This window comes from Calidris pugnax, unplaced genomic scaffold (genome assembly GCF_001431845.1).
Source record: "Calidris pugnax isolate Ruff unplaced genomic scaffold, ASM143184v1 scaffold55, whole genome shotgun sequence".
Lineage (NCBI taxonomy): Eukaryota > Metazoa > Chordata > Aves > Charadriiformes > Scolopacidae > Calidris > Calidris pugnax.
Window position 1 is genome coordinate 1,922,746 of NW_015090832.1, and position 22,534 is coordinate 1,945,279.

Here is a 22,534-nt window from a genome sequence, read left to right on the forward strand (position 1 = left end):
GGAGATAAGGTGAGGAGCTGTAGAGGACTGGACTTAGAACATTTCTATCAATTCAAACAGTGATTTGAAAAATTAGTAGGGAAAAAAAAAAAAAAAAAAGAGGCCATTAAAAAAAAGCCCCCCCAAAATTAAAAATTTAATTAAATAGAGTAAGTGATGCTCATTGCCTGTTGGCAGTGCCATTCCCCCTGCACCGGGCACCTTGTCCTGACTACGGGCAGGTCGAAGCCGTGTTGTCAGTCCAAGGCCCTTGGCTCAGCCCAGTTCAACCAGCAAGAAGAGCCACACAGAAGGGTCTTGGTTCGATCTCCAGCTGTGCCAGTGTGGGTCCCCAAGCATCCCACTCCGAGGGGTAACCAGTGTGGTTATGTGGTCCATGATAAAAGCTGGCACTGGGACTAAGGCAGGGCATGTTGGTGCCACCCCTGGGATGCTCACAGCCCTGAATCTTCATGTTTCTGCAAGATTCAGGGCTGTGAGCATCCCGGGGGGGGGCACCAACATGCCAAGGAAGGGGCACTGTGCCTGCCTTCCCAAGGGAATCCCAGTATGGATCCCGGCTCCCAGTACCTGCACCAGCCAGGGCACCTGAGAGCCATCACCTCCTCCAGTAAATCCTCTCCCCTGCCAGATTAGCCCGCTGTTAAGCACAGCTGCTCGCCACCACTTACAAAGGGCTAATTTTAGTTAAATGGAACCACTCGGTGACTTGCTGGGTGCCTGGACTCCTGATCCACCAGGCGCTTGTTAACCTCTACCTGAAAACCCTCTGCAACACACAGCATGGCTACGGGGCTTCTCTTTGGCTATGGGGCTTCTCCTTGGCTATGGGGCCAGCCACTAGAAGTGCCTTTGCAGCAGGATGGATCCAGGCTGGCTCCATGGAGCCCCTCACAAACCCGCTCTCCCCACTCCCCATGGGAACGACTCACTCCCCTGGGGTGATGACAAAGCCAGAAGCTTGGAGAAGGCTGCCCTGGCCATGTCTCTGCAGGCTCCTGCCAGTCCCACTGCTTTCCGGAGCTGTGCGCATCCCAGGGGATGCACAAACCCACGTACACATTTGCTTTCCAAAGCAAATACCCTCCCCCCCCAGCCCGTCACATTTTTGCTCAGGTTAAATGTCTGAGCCCACAAGTCAGCATTTTCTGCCGTACATCGCCAATTGTGCCAAACCCAAGGAGGTTTTCATGGCTCCAGGAGGCAGGGGAAGGCTCCCCGCTCCCCCCAAGCCCTGCACAGTGGGTATCCTGCTCTGGCAAGGAGATCTCCAGCCTTCCCTTCTCCCACTCCACAAGCATTTCCACCAGCAAACCCTCCCCAGACGCAGCTCTGTCACCCCTCTTGCCTTTGCTAACAGCCCTTGGAGCTCTAACCATGAGACAAGTTCCTCCTGTGCAGAAGTGAGACCCTTCCATAGCATGGGGGACATGCAGAGCGCTCCCAGGCCTCCATGTCTGGGAGGTATTCCTGGTCCTCCTGGTTCTCCTGCTTGGGAGCCACCTCCTGCCCACTGGGAAGGTGGCCTCCCACCCAGGGCTGCCACACTGCAGGCTTCTACCACAGCTGTGGAGAATTCTGACCTCCCAACAAGAGCAGAGGGGTGTCCAGAACAAAACAGCCACTGCCCAATGTCCTCTCCCGTTTTAGCGAGAGAGAACAAACGTAGCCAAGGCTTTGCATGAGTCTCCGCAAAGCTCCATGTTCATGCACAGGTCAGACCCTCCCTGACACCTCCCAAGGGGCTGACACTGAGTTGGATGTTATTAGGATCTAAGAGAGAAACTGTTTTGGGACAGGGCAAAGCTTCAAGACCAACTTTGCCCACTGCAATGTGAATAAATACCCTTCTCTTGTCCCCCCCAGCCCCAAGACTCCATGGTCTGTGGGTGACAGAGCTGCTGTTTTCCTCTCCCAGTTACACAGCAGCCAGTGCTGGTGGCTCAGCCCCTCGAACCAGCCCACTGGTATTTTCAAGCCCTCTCCAGCATCCCAGGACCTCCCCGTGCGATGCTCCATGGAGGAGCTCCTTCCAGAAGACAGAGCAGAGAGAGAAGAGCTGGAGAACGAGGTTGGCACAGCTATAAACAGCATGTTGCAAGGAGGGGTTTTAAAATAGATATGAGCAGCTCCGTGGGTAGGTAAACAGGATCCCCTGTTTCTTTCCTGTTCCACAGCTGGAAAAACCACAGCCCCTTCCTCTGGGAGGGGAAGGAGGAGGGTGGAGAGCCCACAGCACCAGGTTTGGTTTCCACAACTGGGTAATGGCTGCCAGAGGGAACCACTGCTCCCCACAGCAAAGAGAAGAGATGTTCCCACTGCTGCTGGGATCTCCTGGTGCTGATGGGGGCAATCCCCAAGGGGGATAAAATGCCATGTCAGTATATTCTAATACTGTGGGGTGGGAGTGATTAACTGGGTGGTCTTTACACCAGTATCCAACAGAAAGGAGCTGAGACTTTTTCAGGTGGACTCTGTATTCTTACGGAGCACAAACGCTTCGGGTGACCAAGCCAAACTTACTTAAGTGGAAGCTAAAATACCCAAAAATCTTTAGAGAGCGGTGCCAAAATCCTCAGGGATTCACAAGAAGCCCCCAGTTAACGGCAGCTGAAGGTGCTCCTGTCAGAGCTTGGTCTAGGAAGGCTGAATGAGCAACGTGTTTCTGGAAGCTTTCAAACCCAAGAGACTAATACGAGGATTGAGCGAAGCCAGATGGCCAGACCTCTGTCTCGTCACCCTCGTGCCGCTCCGGGCACGGCTCCTTCCACCTCTAGCTGCAATTCAAGCTGTCACTCCCACTCCACAGGAGGAAATCAGCCAACAAATATTGCCTTTCAGCTAGAAGACAAGCCTCTGAATGTAAGTGAAACAAGAAATATTTCCTGTTCTCTCGTCACCAAAGGATAACTGGACAGATCAAGGCCGCAAACATTCCTGTTATCCAATGCAACGATGACCCAAATCTTGAATCTCTGCGACAGATTCAGTGCTGACCAGTTTTCCTTGCTCTGAGGAGTGATGGAAAATTGCCACAGATGAACTGAATGACAGTTTTCCTTGCCCTGAGGAGTGATGGAAAATTGCCACAGATGAGAATAATTTGGGTCAGAGGGCAAAACGGCAGCTTGTTCATCGCTGTTTCACAACCGCCTGATTAAAGTTATGGTAGAATAAATTTCCTATAAAAGCACACAGGGAATCCTGCTTAGATGCCCTTTAAGATGAAATTTTAAACTCACTGGCCCTTCTAATAAAAGCAAAATGGACTTCCAGCATCTCTCCACGACCTGCTGTCACCTACCAACCCAGATATATTGTGGTTTTGGCACGGCACCCAGCAGCAGGTTGGAAGTTGACTGGTTCCAGCCTAGACTGGAGCTTCATATCTCATTCAGGACTTGCATCGCTGTTTTGACAGCACCAGTTTCAGGAGGAAAGAAAGCCCTGTGATCAACTGCCTGACAGCCAAGAGGATGTCACTGCAGATCCAGGGGGACTGTCCTCCTTCACTGGAGCTCTGGTTCCTTCTAATGCCTGCTATTTCAGGCTACCAAACCAAAATTTTAATTAAAAGTCCCATTTAAGTTCCTGAGGAGCCCTGCTCTGGCCTCGCTAATTAAAGACAAACTGCCAAGTCAAAAAAATAAACCAGGTCTGAAAAGTTTGAGAGTCACAGAAAGAGTCTGAGCTCCTAAGTGGGCTGAAACTCACCCTCCACAGGAGCACCACAAGTCATTCTAAGTTAGGACCTGGTCTCTGTAGAGCTGACGGACTCTCCAGAGGGTTAATCACAGCACCCCAGTTGGGTCTCACCTGTCTCCACTGACAACACATGAGAATTGAAGCCAACATCTTTCTGCAGACAGATGCAGAAAGTGCTCTTCTCTCCATGTCCTTCACTGCAGGGCACTGCTCCTCTCCAGCTCCACGTGGCTGGGAGCTGGTAGGGACTTCCTTGTCCCCAATTCATTGGGCAAACCCTAGATGTCCTGCAGCAGTTAAATCTCAGCACAGCAAAGCTGCTCCATTCCCACGCAAGGACTTCATGTTTTAATTTGAGAACATTCTGCCAGTAAAATTTTGCTTTTACTGAAGTAGGAGTTTTTCTACGTATAGGATCCTTCAGATTGAGTAATTTGAAAGACTTTGTTTGAATACACCAAGCCATCATCTCTCACTGTGTTCAAGCCTTATCATTTCAACCAGAACCGAGCAAGTATCAGCTATTGATCTCCAACCTTTGCTGCTCTGAATCAGACCAGAGTGGAAATACTCATGAAAGTGCCAGAATCTCCCCCACCCACTCAAAACGTGGATGTTTCCAGACAGGTGTGGGTGTAACACAGGACAAAACACAAGCTGTGTGCAGATAACGCTTCTCTGTGGAAACCATCAGCCTCTGACTGGGTTGAAACGGGGCTGGTGCAGCCAATGAGAATGGTGGGAGAATGACTTTCAGGTTAATTCCTGCTCAACTCTTCCCTTTTAGAGATGAACATTAGAGCAGCAGTCATCAGGAAAAAAAAAAAAAAAAGCGTTTTTTCTCATTTGGTGGTTGGTTATGTTGGGTTTTTTTTCCTTATTAGTAGGATCCCTCATCAGCCCAGGTAAAGGCGCACAAATAGAATTGAGAATTTGGAGGTTTCCTGTACCAACTCAGAGGTTGATGCTCTTAACACTCCAGGTAGGGCCCACTCCTCTGTGCCACCTTGAAAGCAAAGCCAGGCAGAACAGATGAGACCACCAGGAAAAAAGGGAACTGAGATCTACCTTGAAATCCTTGGCCAAACCGACAGATGCTGCAAACTGTTATAAAACCTGTACGGATCACGAGAAACACAACTGAGGAACCACAGCCAGTTTCCTCCAGGAGTAACATTTACAGCCCGTCTGCCTCGTGCTGTCTGGGGAATCCGGGGGCCAAATTCGGCAATAAGCAGTTGCAAATTGCAGGGACCTCAGTGGAAAGTGCATCCGCTCGCGAGGAGCTGCACATGGGCTCTTGTTCCCCGAATCACAAGGAGTGCAGGCTGCTTGATTGCATCTTGGCTCTTGATTACAAAGGCATCAGCAGACAGAATTAAACAGTTCGCTTCCTGGCCTATTTAGCATCATTTAGGTGATGGGTTAGAGGGTAGGCGAGGCTTAGGAGATGTTTTTAAGAGTTGTGCCAGAATCTGATTATTTTATTATTCTCTTTTTTTTTTTTAATTTAGTTTTTGTCAAGACGTTTGCAGCGGGTGATAAGGTTTCTCAAAGATCTGGCCAGGCTCCAGAGGAAAAAACAAGCAGTGAAAAGTATATGTAAAAGCAGCTCTGCACGAGGTTGTAAGGCACCGCCTGAACCAGCTGCCATAGCAACTGCTATTAAGGAAAGAATTAGAGCATTCTTCACGGAAGTAGGAAAACTGGCAGTCAATAAGCGTAAGGATGGCATGCAAAGCCAAATAAAAGGGGATAAATATAAGCAAGTGGGAAATATACAGAGAAGTGAATGAGAAGCAGGGCCACTTGCACAGGTATCTGCTCTCGTGTTGCTGAGATGCCTATAAATACTCTAAGATACCTAACTCCAACCTCATTAGCAAGCATTTTAGATACAGTTGATCCTGCCTTGGGGCAGGAGGTGGATTACATGACCTCCCGAGGCCCTCTCAACCTCTATTTTCCATGATTCTAGGAGGAAGAAATCTACACCAGCTGAGCTGACCCGAATCCAGAAAGGCAGGAATTTAAATCTGGAAAAAAAAATAGATTTAATCCACTTTTCAAGTTCTCCTTGACCAGGAGGAGAAGGGGCAGAAAGCAGAGCCTGCAGCCAAGTTCTTCCCATCTGGAAACTGCATCCAACCACTGCATTTTCAGCCTGCAGCCAAGTTCTTCCCGTCTGGAAACTGCATCCAACCACTGCATTTTCAACTGTGTCAGGGCAAAGCAGCCACTTGAAGTTTAGCCCTGCAAGAAGGCTGCACCTCTAAAAATATTCATTTCCCCACCAATATTCATTTGCAAGGAAAAGGGGATTTTGGGGTTGTTTTTTTTTGTTTGGTTTGGGTTTGGTTTTTGTTCGTTGTGCCTTTTTTTTTTCAAAATACACTTGAAAACACAACAATGCCGCGAAGCTCCAGGTACCAGCCAGCTCTCAAGCATGATCAAGATAACATCTTATGTGCTTTGGGCAGAATTGGATTAGAAATCACAACACAGCACTGCAGTGAGGCAGAGCCTTGGTTGTCGGACGTCACAGCCAAGGTGGGAAGATAGAGGACATTTCCCTCTGGGTTGCTGCTGCCTATTACGCAGAAGATACCAGAGGTCCCCCACTGAGCTGCTGTTTATGTTCTCCAGTTCCCTGCTATTGGTGTGGGACAAAACCCGCAGTTAATGGGAGCACAGGAAGCAGCACTAACCCGGAAGGCAGCCAGGCAGGTGAGAAACATGTTGTCTGCAAGAAACCACCCCATGTCACAGCCCCCTGGAGCGAGGAGCTCGCTGGGCTGTAGCATCAACCCTTCCATGCCATTATCCCACCGAGCAGGCAGCCAGGCATGCTGCTGGCAGTGCCTGACCAGACCCACAACCATGGCCATTGATGGGCTTCCATGCCTTGGTCCCACTCTTAGGGATGGCCAGCAGTGTTCCCCTCCCCGGGAAAAATCACAAGGATAACCAAACTGGGAAGTTACCAGCCAGAAAAAGCCACCGATACATCAGCAAGTTTCATCAGACTCAGACTGGGAAATTGTGGCTTCAACATTTGGCAGCCTGTAGATATGAGAAAATAAGGAACCATCCAAGGCTGCCTCCACCTCCCTGGAAGCCGAGCGGCCAGGACAGGGAAGGGAAAGGTTAAATGCTAGCGATTTAGAGCTTGGTTGTACGTACGAACATCCCCGGGCACCTGGTTGAATTAAGGTCCCATCCCTAATCTGCCTTGGGCTGACAAAAGCCCCGACGCTCCCGGCGAAGGCGGCTGCTGCATCCTGAGCCCTCCCCGCCGTGATTTGGCCGGGCAGGACTTGCAGAGCAGATGGTGACCTTACAGATCCCACCTGCTGCACCTCGCAAGCACAGCCCTGAGAGCTTCAGCCATTACTCCCCATCGCCCAGACCTCCTTTCGAAAGGGAGTACTCTTTACATTAAGGTATACTCCTTCCATTAAGCAGCAACCATCAACAATACTAATAAACCAAAGAAATGCCCAGTTTGCATTTAGCAGTACATGCAATGAAGGAGACACCAGTTCCGAGTTTCCCCTCCAAAACACCTTGTGGACAAATTTTAGAAGCCAACAAAGTGATTTAAGCCACTTCTGCTAAGAAACAAAATCTGGGATTGGCACCAGTCATTGGCCAACCCTTGTTCGATTTGAAACCCCTTGAATCCAAACAGACCATCCTTATTGGAGGGATGAGGAGTTTGAATCCAGTATTTACTCATTATCTTGCAAAGCTATTTCAGGGTACACATGAAATACTTTGAGTGGTATCAGAAATGGTGGAAGCTGGCAAACTTCAAAGCCAGAAGCCGAAACGATGTGAAACCAACCCATTTCCATCACGCAAGCTGAGAACGCGCGCTCTGCCGAAACAAGGTGGGAGCGAAAAGATGTGCCCACGGAGGTGGGCGTGGGGTGTTCAAATTTTGATCAAAAAAATTCCAGCCAGGATCCCTACATCACTATTTCTCAGCAAGGATCATCAGCGTGCATCGGCGAGCAGGGTTTCAGTTCTTGTTTTAGTCAAGAAAAGCCATTGCTTGCAAGCCATGGCTCGTGCGATGCGCCTTGCTGTGAAGCCAGAAACTCAAAAGACACAGAATTTTTGGTCTGTAGGTATGGAAAGAGCCTGTTTCTCAACTCGCACGTCTGGAAACAGCAAAGAGCGATGCTCAGTGCACGGAACAGCCAGCCCCCCCAAGAACAGACACCCCAATCCTGCCGAAAGGGATTACCAAGGGGCCTGACCTGCTGAAACCAAAGCTCTTCTACAACAGCTGGGGCCACATGTTATAAAACGCTTTCTGAAGTTAAGGAAACACCTCGAACTGTTATTCAAAAAATAATAATAATTTTAAAAGTATTTCTGATCAAACTTCTTTGTTTAAAGAAAGGGTTTGAAACAAGATGTTTGACTCTCAATCTGGGGGAGGAGGGGTTCACCCCAGTAAAAACCTGAGATGGACTGTGAGCATTAACATCCAAAAAGAAAAGCTGGCATTTCAAGCTCTTACCGAAATGGAAATAATTTTCCCACTTGACTGAAATTTCAGGATGTAAGAAAAAAAAAAGATTATTTACTTGTTATGACAACAGAGACGGCTGCATATTCAATATTGCTCCTGCTCCCAGATGCCATCTCGTTAGCTGCCATATGCAAGCCACCCCGCGCTGGCATCGCATCCGGATTGCATGAAAAAGCCAAGTTAAGTGTGGCCAAATACATGAATCTGCTTTTGGAAGACATACCAACCGCCATTAACAAAATTAACAAAATCCATCATTGCCAAGAGCTCCCACACGCAGCCTCATGAAGAAGACGGGTTTCGTTCCCACACCTATGGAGCTCAAAACCCAAAAAACGCCTTTGTTACCCAACAGAAACTTCTCAGTCCTGACTCGAGTCATTCCCCAAATACCCAGATATATAGTCAGGCTGCTGGAGATAAAAGAGATTTTTTTTTTTTTTTTTCAGAGCCCTTCAAAGGGCACAACACCCAGGAGAAAACTCCTCTCAGACAGATAAATGCACTCGCTCACAGACTTGGACACCGGAACCCCATGTAAAAAGCTTCAGGAGACTAATAATGTGGGTGGAAAATTAAGGCACCTCATAAAAGGTTTTTAGTAACAAGGGAACAGATCACATCAACTTGGAAAGGTTAAAGAAAGCAATTTATAGACACTAATTAGGGCCTCTTTTTAAAGTGCCTTTGCAAATGACAAGGTTGGGTTTATTCCAGAAAGGTGCAAAGGGAGAGCGGCAGGAGCTGCCTGAGGATGGCTCCTGACGGGGACGCTCATGGGGACCACGCTCTCACAGGGGATTTAAGGGTGGGCACAAAGAGAATGGGGGGTATATGTGTATGAATAAGCCACGCAATACTTATACCCTTCCCGGGGAGGTCTTCTCCACACCGGGGCAGGACCCAGCGAGCCCCAAGCCTGTGCCTGCTGCTCTGCTGATGGACGCCAAGTCCAAGGTCGTCAAACCCAAGCCTTCCCTAGCTCTCTGGCTCACCAGCCATACGGACCCACCTGGTTAGACTTCTGTAGAAATGCTGTTTTAGGAACACTCTGGCTCTGACAAAGTTATGCTTGCAGGACGAGGTGCCAGAAGGTGGGAGCTGAAGGACTTTGCGGGGATGCTCCTCCCGGAGCCATGGCTGGGGGGAGGCAGTGGATGCCTGTGGGGAGGCAGCTCTCATCCCAGAGCAGGAGAAACCAGGGCACCTCCAGCGCTGCTGGAAGGTGACTGGGTCCTTCGGGGGCTTTATTTCTCCGTTGGTTTGCTGAAGGGAACACAGCTCACCCCCAACACTTCCACCTTCTGCCATTCAAGCGGAAGCCCCCCCTGCAAAGGGGCTGGTCGTGCAAAGGGACTTCCAGGCAGCAAATGCCACCCGTCTGCACAGGCAGCCCCTTCACCCACCTCTGGGATCTCTTTTGTCAATTTACAGAACGCCAGCTCCTCTCCCCGCACCCGGGGGCTGTTTTTACAGGAACTCAGTGATGTAGAAAGACCTGGACACGACAGCCCTGCAGCAGCCGGGGCTGGTTTCAGGGACAAGGTGCCACCATGGGACCAGCCTCCTCCTCACCGTTTCAATCCATCAACCTCACAGGACAGTCTCGACGGGCCACAGCCTTCAGCAGCCCTCACAGTTTATTTGCAATTAGTACGGTGGCTTATAAAGCATTGCTTTATTGCATTGTAAAGCAACTCTCCTTCACAGCCGTTGGAACAGCCCAGAGGTTGTACACAACGTGGCTGCTCGCCACCACCTCTGTCCATACAACAATGTCCTCCCCTTTGCACCGTCCTCCTGCAACCATGTCAGATCCTGCCTAGAGCTGGGTGGGAGCTTGAACGTATTTCCACTTAAAACAGTGATGCCCCTCCACAGCACACCCTGCCCAGCTCCCCAGGGTAGAACAAAGCAGGTCCAGTATGGCAACTGGGAGTACTCTGATGTCATCTCGGAGCTCAACCACAAAGCCTCTGTAGATACTTCAGCTTTCCAAACCGAAGGTCCTGGCCAGCATGCTGCAGCCCAGGGGCAGCACTGCTCTCCTTCTGGGGTCCTTGCCTGTCACCTGCTTCTCCCCAGTGTGACTGTCTGCTCACATCTGCCACCAGCATGTTTGTGGCACGCTCCCTACCCTGGTTCTGTCAGCAGAGATCCAAAGGAGCTTTTAATAGCAGCTTGTTTGTTAAACCTGGAATATTTTGACAGATCTGTTGCAGAAGATGCGAGGAACGAGCAGGAAAGAGCCGTCACCCCTTCACAGCTCCTGCCCACGCCGGGGCTGATGCTCCCTAGGAGTCCTTGTCTTCAGTCCTGTTTCACCACCACACCGAGATACAGCAACCTGCAACACCCCACAGACAAACCTGGATTTTTACATGGGAAAGACATCCTCTTCTCTGAGGCCATCATGTTTGCACAGCCAGAGCGGTCATAGGTTAGGTGGGAAGCTGGGGTGGCTCAGCCTGGTGGCCACTGATGAGGACATGAGAAGGTGCTGCAGATACCCACAGGCACACAGGAGCTGAGCAAAGCTGCTCTTTCAATTACACCTGGGCATGTGAAGCCAGTACATCCAGGTCCCCAGGGACATGGGGCTGCTCCCTGAAGAGCAGGGCAAGGTTTTGCACCCACCGACTCCATCCTACAGGGCCTGACCTCCATCAGGGGTTACGCCACAGCATAGGACACCTCCCGGGCAAAGAGCCATTTCTCTATCCAACTCCGCTTTTTTTCCCTCCCCGATTTCATTGCACAGTCCCCCGACCATCCCCTCTCCCACTTCAGGAGTGAGAATGTTAAAAATAAGCACAAAAGTACAGAGAAGTTAACAAAGAATGGAAACGGCACACCCGCTCGGAGGTGACGCGTGCCAGCTGCACCCCCAGCTCTCCATCCCTCCTCACGTTAACTTCTCAACTCCTTCATCATTTACATTTCACCTCCCCCTCCACTTCCCACATGGAAACAAAAGATGATTCATACACCAAAATAATCCCCCGGGACCTCCAAAAGCCCACGAATTCCTTCACTTTGGCCTGGGGCACCTGATAAGGAATTTTCCCACTTTGGCATCTGGGTTTGACTCTTCCCCTCCTCCCTCCCCTTTATGCTGGTCCCACAGCACAGAGGGGGCAGAGCAGGAACAGAACCTGCCCACGCACTATTTTTAGGACTTAAATTATTGAGCACAAAACAATATAAAGTTTAAAAACTTGAGGCATCTGAAAAATCCAGCTGCACAGGGGAAGCGCCTGTGGCACCGGGGATGGTGCCCCTGCCCTCTCCGGAGGGTGGAGAGATTGATTTTCCACCAAGCAGGGAAGTGCCCTGATCACATCTGGTGTAACCAGCATCACATCAGAAAGAGTGACTGATAATTAAAGCCCAGTACCTGGCTCATCTACGGAAACATGATTATAGCACCAAAAGAGACCTGCAGTGATGGATTTTCCCTTACAGGAGGAAAAGAGCGAAGCTGTGAGCTGAAAGCTCAACTTCTACACTCTCCGTGTCCATATGTGGTGCAAGACCACGGTCCACAGGATCTCTGACACCAGAACATTAATGCTGCTGCCTGAGAACACCAGCTCTGCCTGCTCACTGCCATTGGGGTATGCAACTACCTCCCCTGCTGCCATGTTTGCAAATGTCTCTGCTATTTGTGTGTCTCACACAAAATAAAAAAACATTTTTAAGGCAGACAACAAAAGACTTTTTCTTCAAACTGTCTCCCCCCCCCGCCCCAGATCACAGAATCACAGAATGCTATGGGGTTGGAAGGGACCTCTGGAGATCATCCAGTCCAATCCCCTGCCAAATCAGGTCCACCCAGAGCAGGTTGCACAGGAACGTGTCCAGGTGGGTTTTGAATGTCTCCAGAGAAGGAGACTCCACCACCTCTTTGGGCAGCCTCTTCCAGGGCTCTGCCACTCTCAAAGGAAAGAAGTTCCTCCTCATGTTTAGATGGAACTTCTTAGGTTCAAGTTTGTGCCCATTCCCTCTTGTCCTGTCCCTGGGCACCACTGAAAAAAGACTGGCCCCATCCCCTTGACACCCACCCTTTATTTATTTATTTATTTATTTATTTATTTATAAGTGTTGATCAGATTCCCCCTCAGCCTTCTCTTCTCCAGACTAAAAGGACCCAAGTCCCTCAGCCTTTCCTCCTAAGAGAGATGTTCTAGCCCCCCTAATCATCTTTGTAGTCTTCTGCTGTACCCTTTCCAGCAGTTCCTTGTCCTTCTTGAACTGGGGAGCCCAGAACTGGACCCAGTGCTCCAGATCCAAAGCCAGAAAATGCAGAAAGTGAAGCTACAAAATTGGGCCTCCTGCAGACTCATTGGCCCCATGGCACCCCCCAGCCCAAGTGCTGAGCAGGGGCATCAGTGCTGCACGAAGAGGAGAGAATGAAACACTCGTTTTTCACCCCAACATGGTGACCTGCCACTTACAGGTGGGCAGCTAGGTACAACACCCAAAGCCATCCCCACTAAGTATCTGCCAGCACGGGCAGAGGCGATATAAGTCATAAATCTGTCATTTCACAGAATCATAGAATCATCTAGGTTGGAAGGGACCGTAAAGATCATCTAATCTAACCATCAACCTAACTCTGACAAAAAATGAATAAGAAATAAGCAATAATAATAAAAAAAAAATAAAAATCACTAAACCATATTCTTGAGGACCATGTCAACCCGTCTTTTGAGCACCTCCAGGGATGGTGCCTCAACCACTTCCCTGGGCAGTGCCAGACACAATTTCACAGTAGGGCTCTGGTTGTTTTCACTGCCGAGGCTCTCCTGGAAGACAGGAGCAGCCCAGAGTGAGAAACACGGGTTCACTGAGAGCAAAGAGCTGCGAGCAACTGTTAGACCTTAACAACAAGGAAGAAAGGAATGAAAGCCGGCAGTTTCCAGGGCATTATCACAGGTCTGCTCTCCTAGAGAGAGACTACAAACAGATACAAAAGCACAGACACACAGCAGGGCTTGGCAAACGCTTCTGACACAGGCATCACTGTCCACCACCAACGTGCTCCGTTTCCAAACGGACGCCAAACACACACTGGCAGGACATGAGGACAAGTTACAGCACACAAAATGCCTTCTCAGAAAGTCGGGGAGATTCCTCACAAGACAAGATGAGGTCCTTGCTTTGCACCCATGTACCATACAAGTACATACTGCTTCTTGTAAAAGATGCTGGAAACCAGAGGAACATTCACCAGCAGAGACACAAGTCAAGTGGCCAGGTTTTCTAAGCATCTCCCCTTGTCCTCGCCACGCCAAGGGATCAAGAAGAGCACACCAATTCTACTACCTGGCAGAGTGGCAATCCCCAAAGGCTGTTCCAGGTCTCCTCCGAGAAATGTTTTTACTTCTCTGCAGAGAATTTTCCCTCATTTTCCAGTAGGGTTGAGCCCATTATCTTGACATGGACCTTATGAGTAGTGGTGCACAGTGATTGGGTTGGTTGGAAACCAGGCAAGGATGGTGTTAAATCACAAAGTATTTAGGAAAAGGTGAGCAGATGAATTTCTGTCTCTTATAGATATCCTCAGCAGTGGGAAACCAGGTGGTTGCCCACTGTTTGTAATGGCAGGACTGGGAAAATAGGTGACCCAAGCTCTCTTCTCAGAGAGGACTTCTTATAAAAAACATTATTGTGTTGGCAGAGAAGCGTTCTGCACACCATTCATAAAAAACACAGGGGAATCATGGTGTTCATTGTAGAAACAAACCCCCAATTCCCTCACTTGGGAGAGTAACAAGGGGCTGTTTTGGGGTCCCTTTGGCAGGGCTGAGGAGCCCTCATGGCCCAGCAGCAGTGCTGGTGGAAGCTCCACAGCTCAGCTCAGCTGCCCCATTTCCAAGCCACTACCAGAGCCCTGGATCCCCAGAGCTCACAGGTCTCCCCCCAGTGCTGCACTGAGGTTAATAGGGATTGACTTTAGACAGTTTTTCTTTCTCTCCCTTCAGCTTCTGAAGCAAAAAGCAAGGCGTTTTGATCCACTTTGAAAGGCTGCAATTAAGCCAATTTCTGAACAATCTGCAGTTCTCTTCTATAGGACACATTAAGCAAAGCCACGTTTTTCAGTATTTTGAATAGGGAAAGAATTCATACATCCACCTAACTCTCAAGCCACCCCCCCTCCCCCCGAGCAAGGAAGCTGAAGAGATTTACAGTGACATGTAAAGCCCTGCAACGGACTTCTATAAAACCACTGAGAGAGGCACACCCAGAACGCAAAGAAGTGTTTCACACCTTCTGTAAGTAGAAAGTGTGAAAAGGAAAGAGGTGAAAACCACCTCCCCTTCCCCAGACCTCAGCCATAACTCCTGCCCTACGCTGGCATTCGTGCGTCCACTCCTGAGGTCAATGCAGGCAATGCTGCTGTCACACCGTGCTTTGGGGCCCCCATAGCTATGTCAGAGATGGCAGCACTCTGGAGACCAACACTACATCCAGGCTAGTCCAGTCATAGAATCATAGCATCAGGACTAGGACTAGGCTAGTCCAGTCATAGAATCATAGCATCATAGAATGGTTCAGGGACCTTAAAGATAATCCAGTTCCAACCCCCTGGCATGGTCAGGGACACCTTCCACCAGACCAGGTTGCTCAAAGCCCCATCCAGCCTGGCCTTGAAGCCCTCCAGGGATGGGGCAGCCACAGCTTCTCTGGGCAACCTGGGCCAGAGTCTCACCACCCTCACAGCAAAGAATTTCTTCCTGAGATCTCATCTGAGATCATATCTCTGGACACCACAGCACTATATGGACCTCATACACAGCCAGACAAAGAAACTGCCAGGTACAAGCGCCATACCTTCCTCCAAGTCGTTCCTCAGAGAAGCCTCCAGCAGAGCAACGCTGGCTTCAAAAGACACTTTCTTTCGGTTAACGGCATTTCTCTTCTTTTCATGCTTCCGCTTCTTGTGCTGCATCTCCTTCTCGTACTGCGCCCATTTCTTCAGCTGCTGAGCCCTCCGCTTCTGGGCCGCCCGCAGCCTCTCCAGCGTGGGCACCTTATCCAGCAGCTGCAGCTCGGTCAGGAGGTCCACGTGGGCATCCATCTCTTCTGCCGAGAGAGAAGGGGTGAAGGATGTCCCAGTGGGAAATGATGTCCCACCACAGGTCCTCTGGATCGCGGCCGCCCGCTGCTATACCAGCATCTTGAGGCTGAACTGGGAAGGGCCCATCGCAGTGTCTGATGAGAGTATGGTGGAAACCTGAAGAGAGGAGGAAAGTGTGAGGGATCGAGTCTCATCATCCCGTGCAGACAAACAACTAAGACCAGCCCATTGGATAACACAATGAGCAATACCCACCATCTCAAAAGATCGCTCACTTAATTGTGCTTTAATTGGTTGGGTGTTGTGATTCCACCCTTCACCCACCCCAAACAGCCAAGCAAATCCCTCCTGATTAAGCAGTAGTTTTAGTGTGCAATTCCATAGTTCAAGTTAGCCCTCTCTTAGGAGCTGAAAAAAGTTTTAATGAGCAAAGATCTTCCACAGCATTTGATGCCATTTCTCAGACAACTCAGGAGATTCAAGTACTGAGACCTGAATCATTCCCTCCAGCCGGTCACTTCCAGTGTAACCATCACCCCTTGTTCCAGGCGTCCCCACCATCACAGCCAGGACTTGAAGCACACCAGCAGCCACCCCCCTGCGGCATTTCAGTCTGAGCAGCAAAGCAAAGAGGGGACCAAGACTGCAGTGGCAGAGCCCAGGGCAGCCACGGACACCAAACAAGGCCACCCCAGGAGTGGGGTTACAAATAACCCAGGAGCCAGAGGCAGGAAATGCATGGGGCTACCCATCTGGCACCCCGAGGCCAGGCAGCTTTTCCAAGAGAAGCTCTACCCACCAAGAGCATCATCTGCACTCTTCTTCATCCATCAGCCCCTTCTCAGCCCAGCCCTAGTCGAGGGCAGATGGATAGGACGTGGCCCCCAGGGAGGTGTAACTAACACTTAAACTACCTCAGCTACTTCAAGACTTGGGGTTTTGTGTTCATTTCTCTCTTCAGGTTGTATTTTTGGTTTGTTTGGGTTTTTTTTCCACCACACACTAGCTCATTCTGGCTTTACTGAATGGGCTCCACAAGCACAGCGACAAGAGCAGTTAAATCACTGCCCTGGACTCTCAGTGTGACCACGACACCAGAGACCTCAGAGCGATCAACCAAGGGACCCGTGGCCAGCGACCCAACCGCCGGCTGCACAGAGGAGGAAACGTGTCCCAGATTTAAGGAGCAGCCCAACAGGCAAAGGCGCAGTTGAACTAAAGCCAATGTCACGAGCACACTCAATGAGTCCTCTCCAAACAGACCCGTGCAAAACACATGGAGCACATGGAACAGCAAGGTGAGCGTGCCAAACGGGGGTAAACTGCAAATAACCACTCAGGAGATGAGAGCTCTCATGGTCCAGCCGGCTTGGAGAGGGGGGAAAAAACCCAAGTTGATGGGGAAGAGAGACCGTGAAGAGTTTAAGTATTTACAAGCACCTGAGCGAGCCCCAACAGGGCAGCTGAAGCCATGCCTTGCTCAGCTCTCCTGCTCCACAAGAAAGGAAGCAACATTCTCATAAGCAATGGATGCAAAGCAACTATAGGAAAAATAGCAGCAGAAGAGAGGTAGCTAGACTCAGGTGAGAGACGTGGTGAGGATACCAAACCTTACCCCATCCAGCCAAGCCACGAAGGGCCACCGCTCATCCCTCTTTAGAGGGTGATGCAGCCCAAATCGGGGAGGATTGCTCTGAGGAGCTGCAGGGAGATGGCCATGCCATGCAGCTCATCCACCACCTCCCAGGAATTGCGCAAGGCTGAGGCATCCACTTCTTCCAAACATTGCTAGAGACCTTCCACGGGGCTTTGACCTTACCTATAAATATCTGGGCAGACTGACAGCGAAGCACGCCATTTCCTCCACGAGATAATTGGTTTGAGAACTGAAAACAAACAAACTGAGCCAGAGCACACAGGCGGGTCCCGGGCAGTCGCTTTATCCAGTAAATGGCCAACAGAAGGCCAAGGGCAGCTTCAGCAACACCTGCAAACCTTATTTTGAGGGTTTCAGGAGAGACCTGAATAAAAAAAACCCTCTTCCATCCCTTAAGTTCTGGTTACCCCATCCCTGGAAGTGTTCAAGGCCAGGCTGGATGGGGCTTTAAGCAACCTGGTCTAGTGGGAGGTGTCCCTGCCCAGGGCAGGGGGGTTGGAACTCAATGATCTTTAAGGTCCCTTCCAACTCAAACCATTCTATGATTCTATAAGAACTTAAGATTGCAAAAATGGGCTTTAGTTCTACGTAGGGACAAACCCAAATCCTTACAGAGCTTTTTGTAAGAGAGGTACGATCTAGAAATTCAAACACTTGTCCAAGATGGGAAATATCAACTCATGACTTGAGGATGCCATGGCTCCTCCATGGCACGAGAGTCTCACACAGCTCTCCCTGACCCCTGCCCGCAGCCCCCACCAGCCGGGACCCACCACGGCCCCCAGAAACCCTGCCAAGAAGAGCGGCGCCAACGCAGCCCACTTTCCAAAGAACTTTATTGTGGGGCAGACGCATTTTCCAAGCGCAGGCGCTTGGCTGGAAAGCTCTTCACCACCTCTGGTGAACTCCAGTCCCCTCGCAGGCGTTCCCGGGGAAGGTATCTTTCTTGGCAATCTCCGCTCCAGTAACACAGGCTGCAGATCTGAAGCCCCGTTCACAATAACCTCGACGGAGGGGAGATAAGGGCAGGAAATGCCTCTCGGCATACCACACGCGGCACTCCCACCCCGCCGCTTTTCCAGGCCACTTCTGCCATTGTTCGCTGAAAGATGAACAAATATTTTCCAAAACACACCTGAAGTAGAAGCGAGGACCTCAGTCTGCAGGTTTATTAAAGCAAGAAAAACCTTATTTCAGCATTTCACTGCTTATCCAAAAAAAACCGCTGGAAGCTTTCTTGATGTGTCTCCTTCACACACACATTTCTTCCCATTCCACATTTAGAGGTTGGCACTTGCATCCCACAAAGGAGAAAATTGAGTCCATTTACGTTCCTGTTCCAACACACACTCAGAGCTGCCCTCCTCGACCTTCCTACAAAGCCTTCCACTTGGAGACACTTTGCCATAATATTGCTGAGGCTGGAGTGGGATCCATTAAACCAGGATTTGATTTATAAGGAGAGGAGAAGCATGGCTTGCTCTGCTAGCCCATGCTTCAGCTTTCCTGCATGCACCTCGTCCTCCAGCAGCTCACAACAGAACAAAAGAGAGATCTGAGTGGCCTACAGAGGGGAATGAAATGGAGAGGGGAAAGCCAGGAACACCAAGAGACATCTTTTGGAAGCACCAGACACCAGTGTCTCCTTAAACCAACCAGCAAATGAACCTCTAAAGGAGCAGAGAGGTCACCTGGTGAGGCCTCCTTGAAGGGGACACAGCTCAACTTCTCCCAGACTTAGGTCCAAGTCCCCTAGCATCCTCCACAGACCTCACAGCATCGGAAAGACTTTGGCCCCATCACTCCGGCTGCCTGCTTTCCAATGACCCAGTTTCTTCCAGGTACCGAAAAAAGTGGCACATCGACTTCCCCATCACACAAACCGGTCAGTCTAACCATAGCACAGTTCCAGGCCCCGGCATTTGTTTACCTGCAAAGCGACAGAGGAGCTGGCTGTGTGGGTGTCTGTGGTTTGCAAGGCATTGCATTTTGGTTTCAGTTTTATTTAAAGAAGAGAAGGGGGGGAGAAAAAAAAAAAAAAAAAGAGCCGTTCCTCAGTGTTCGACCGAGCTGCGTTTCCATGAGCTCAGCAGATCTGCCTGCCACCCTGCTGAGGACATCCTGCCAGACACACACGGCCCCCGGCCCCCGCGGGGACAACGGGTGACAATTTCAGGAGCCCAAAGGAAGGCGAGAAGCTCGTTATAGTCCTGCCATCACCGTCCCCTCAGCGCTGCTGCAAAGACCTGCTCCAACTGTGCCAAGGACCAGCCCCTACAAAGGGCATGCAAGCGTTGGCAAGCACCATCAGGTGGTGTTTTTTTAAATCAGTTTGCATTTTCTGTACATTTTGTCTCGCCTTAGCACAAGATTCATCTCGCTGAGCTCAGAAGGACTTTCAGGGCACTGTTTACTCACTTGGAATACAAGAAGAGACAGCAATTCTGTGAAGTGAGGGTTTCCCGTGTCCGTGGGTGCAATAACCTGTGTACCCCGTACCACCAACCCTGCCTGGAGGGGTCCTGTGTCTCCTACACACACACTTCTTCCCATTTCACATTTAGAGGTTGGCACTTGCATCCCACAAAGGAGAAAATTGAGTCCATTTACGTTCCTGTTCCAACACACACTCAGAGCTGCCCTCCTCGACCTTCCTACAAAGCCTTCCACTTGGAGACACTTTGCCATAATATTGCTGAGGCTGGAGTGGGATCCATTAAACCAGCCATGGAGCTGAATGATGCTGGAGAGGTCCCTCGTCTCCCCGCCAGACGATGAAGCTGGAGCTAAGACCTGCAAACCCTCCGTCACATCTCCCCAAGGCACTGCTTAAAGCACAGCATGACACCGAAGCAGAACACAAACACCTGCAAGAGCCCTTCACTTAAGTGTCATCAACCAACTCGGGTTTTATTCCACTTATTAAAAAAAAATAAACACAAGCCATGGAAGAGCAAGCCTTGAATGGGACACCTTAAAATGAAATAGAATTCTCCAGTTGCTGAACTAACTTGTGCATCTTTCAAGCAAAGGTAAAAAATTGGAGACCCAGGCATGTGAGGAGCCACCTCCGAAGCCACGGGGATGGTTCCCAGTCACTGGATTCCTGGTGGGGAGGCACCTGCAGGATCGGGCCCAGCTGACGAGGTGGAGCATCTGCCTTTGCAGTGTAAAGTCGAGTCAGTGGCATGAAGAGGGACAGAAATAGCCCTCTCTCCCCACCCTAAGCTGATCCCTCAGCTGGAATTGGAAACCAAGCGCAAAAGCCTATAGCAGGGATCTGAGCACATAAGCAGCCTGCGGAGGAGGTGGCTGCCTGATTTATTTATTTATTTCATTAACATCAACTCCTGCACCACAGCAAGGTGAGGAATTGTCAAATTTACCCCTTCTGCTTCCTATAAAGGCCAAGGCCAACCTGTGGGACTATTCCTGCCCCACAAAAAGCTGGATGTCCAGCCCATCACAGCCCTTTTGCTGAACCCATCCTCCAGCAACGAGCACTAACGAAGAATTCACAGGCTTCTCTTGGGGTGTCACCCTCAGGATCATCTCTGCTGGGTGACACAAAGTGGCCAGAGAGACACGTTCTGTATCACTGTCTCTGCAATTGGCCAGCATCTCCCCAAGGTTTGGGAGAAGCAGCAGAGCAGCTCTTCATCGTGAGGAAGAGCTCACGGCAGCCCAGCAGCCATAACGCCACCCAGAGACAGCCAGAAAGCCACCGAGAACAGGAGGTGACAGACTGAGGGATGGGCAGGAACAGCAGAGAAAAAAAAGTCCAGGAGTCCAACTGTCCCCATGGGAGAACAAGGTGTGGGGCACAGGAGGCTGCCCAAAGCATGGATGTGACCATACACAAAGAGCCAAGGTCCATTCCCTCCCTCCCCACAGCCCAGACTGGGCAGACCCCAGAGGGATGTGCTCCAAGTCATCTCCTAGACCTTGTCACCACCAAGTAATGTAATGGTGGTGGCTCTGCCAGGTGGTCCCCACCCCACCGCTGCCACCAGCGCTGCTCCCTGTGGCACTCTCCAACACCTTTGGGACACCAAATCCCTCTTCTGGCCCACCGGTGGGAGCGGTGAGCCCTGCTCTGCATCCAGAGCTCTTGGGGTTTGTAGGGTTGTGGGGGTTTTATTTAATTAGCGCAGGGTGCATCAAGACAAGAGGGTCTTTCATGCTAAGACCACCACGGCCTAGAAGCAGGGGTCTTTTCTCCTTATTATAACTGCTTCTCTCACCTCCTGCCTTTTGGAAAAACATTTCATCAGACCATCATCAATAAGGATGCTGCATGAAGCCCTGGCACCCAACTACCCAAACTATTAGAACTTTACACAAATGTAAGAGGGGACTCAGCCAGTGGGGTCTTCCAAATGAAGACAGACAGATGGTCAGATACCAACAGCGACCATACAGCAAACTGGGAAGGGGACTTTGAATCCCAAGAGATGTGTTTGCCCCTCCAAGGAACTGTGGCTCCAAAACTCTTGTTTTCACCTGTAAATCTACAGTATGGTCACGTTTCGGACAAAGCCCAGGGGAGGAGCAGAAAGCGCCTGCAGGGAAAGGCAGCAGTGGGAAGTAATTCAAAACACAGCGTTTCCAGCCTCCTGAAGGGTTTCCTTTCTTCTCTGAAATGGAAATTTTTATTTCTCTAGTATCACACCCTGCCGGAGGGGTTGTACCATCTCCCTGGATCTCTGTGCCACGAGTGACCACCCTCTCCTCCGGGATGCAGGGCTGATGGTACATAACACACGCACCCTGAACACAGCCCAAGGCAGCCCGTTAAACAACAGTTTGACAGACACCTAAGCCAGGACTTTCCAAATAATATGCAACAAACCCTGCTCCAGAGGTCAAGAGCATCCCCTGATGAACCGATGAATACAGAACAGGACCTCTCGCCTGACTTCAGGCAGCGAACTCTCTGCGAGAGCCACACCACCAGCCTTATTTATTCCAGGATTATTATTTCTAGTCCTAAACTCCAGCCATGAGGCACCGGTGACACCCAACTCGTCCCTTGGTGTCGCTCCACCAGCTCAGGCTATTGCTTCTGGTAGCAAATTCTTCTCACAGGCACCAAGTGAGTCTCCCTGCACCGAGCTGTGAGCCCCACAGCACCCACGGGTTAACCACACGGAGGAGTGAAAATTATGAAAATTGTTGCTGCACGATTTAATTTCACTGGTATCTCAGAAGCAAACAGCTCCTTTCCTCACTCAGGGCTCCTGCAGCATTTTAAGCAGCAGATGCTCAGCGCTACCAAATGAATGGTTCCTCCTGAAGGAACGAAGAGGAAAGTGGCAGCAAACACCATTTAAAAAAAAAAAAAAGGAAAAAAACCAAGGAAAAAAAAAGAGAGATTTCAGCCAAGACCCCTTAGGAAACACAACTCCTGCAGTCTGCCCTGGAGTGCTGGTGAGGAAGAGCAGGTACAGAAGTCTTCTGGGTGAGAGATCTCATCAGAAATCAGGAGTTTCGGGAGAGATTCTTGGCTTTCCCACAGGTTTCTTGTATGCAAAGTAAGTAACTT

General features: G+C 50.2%; 1 protein-coding gene across 1 annotated transcript in view; it reads right to left on the reverse strand.

The window, feature by feature from the left end:
- The window catches only part of PPP1R16B (protein phosphatase 1 regulatory subunit 16B), a 71,795-nt gene that overhangs the window by 35,803 nt on the left and 13,458 nt on the right, over nt 1-22,534 (reverse strand). The window contains exon 2 of the mRNA XM_014941219.1: nt 15,086-15,488. Coding sequence (XP_014796705.1) covers nt 15,086-15,332 — 247 coding nt within the window. The 5' untranslated portion in view covers nt 15,333-15,488. The remainder of the gene's footprint in view (nt 1-15,085; nt 15,489-22,534) is intronic.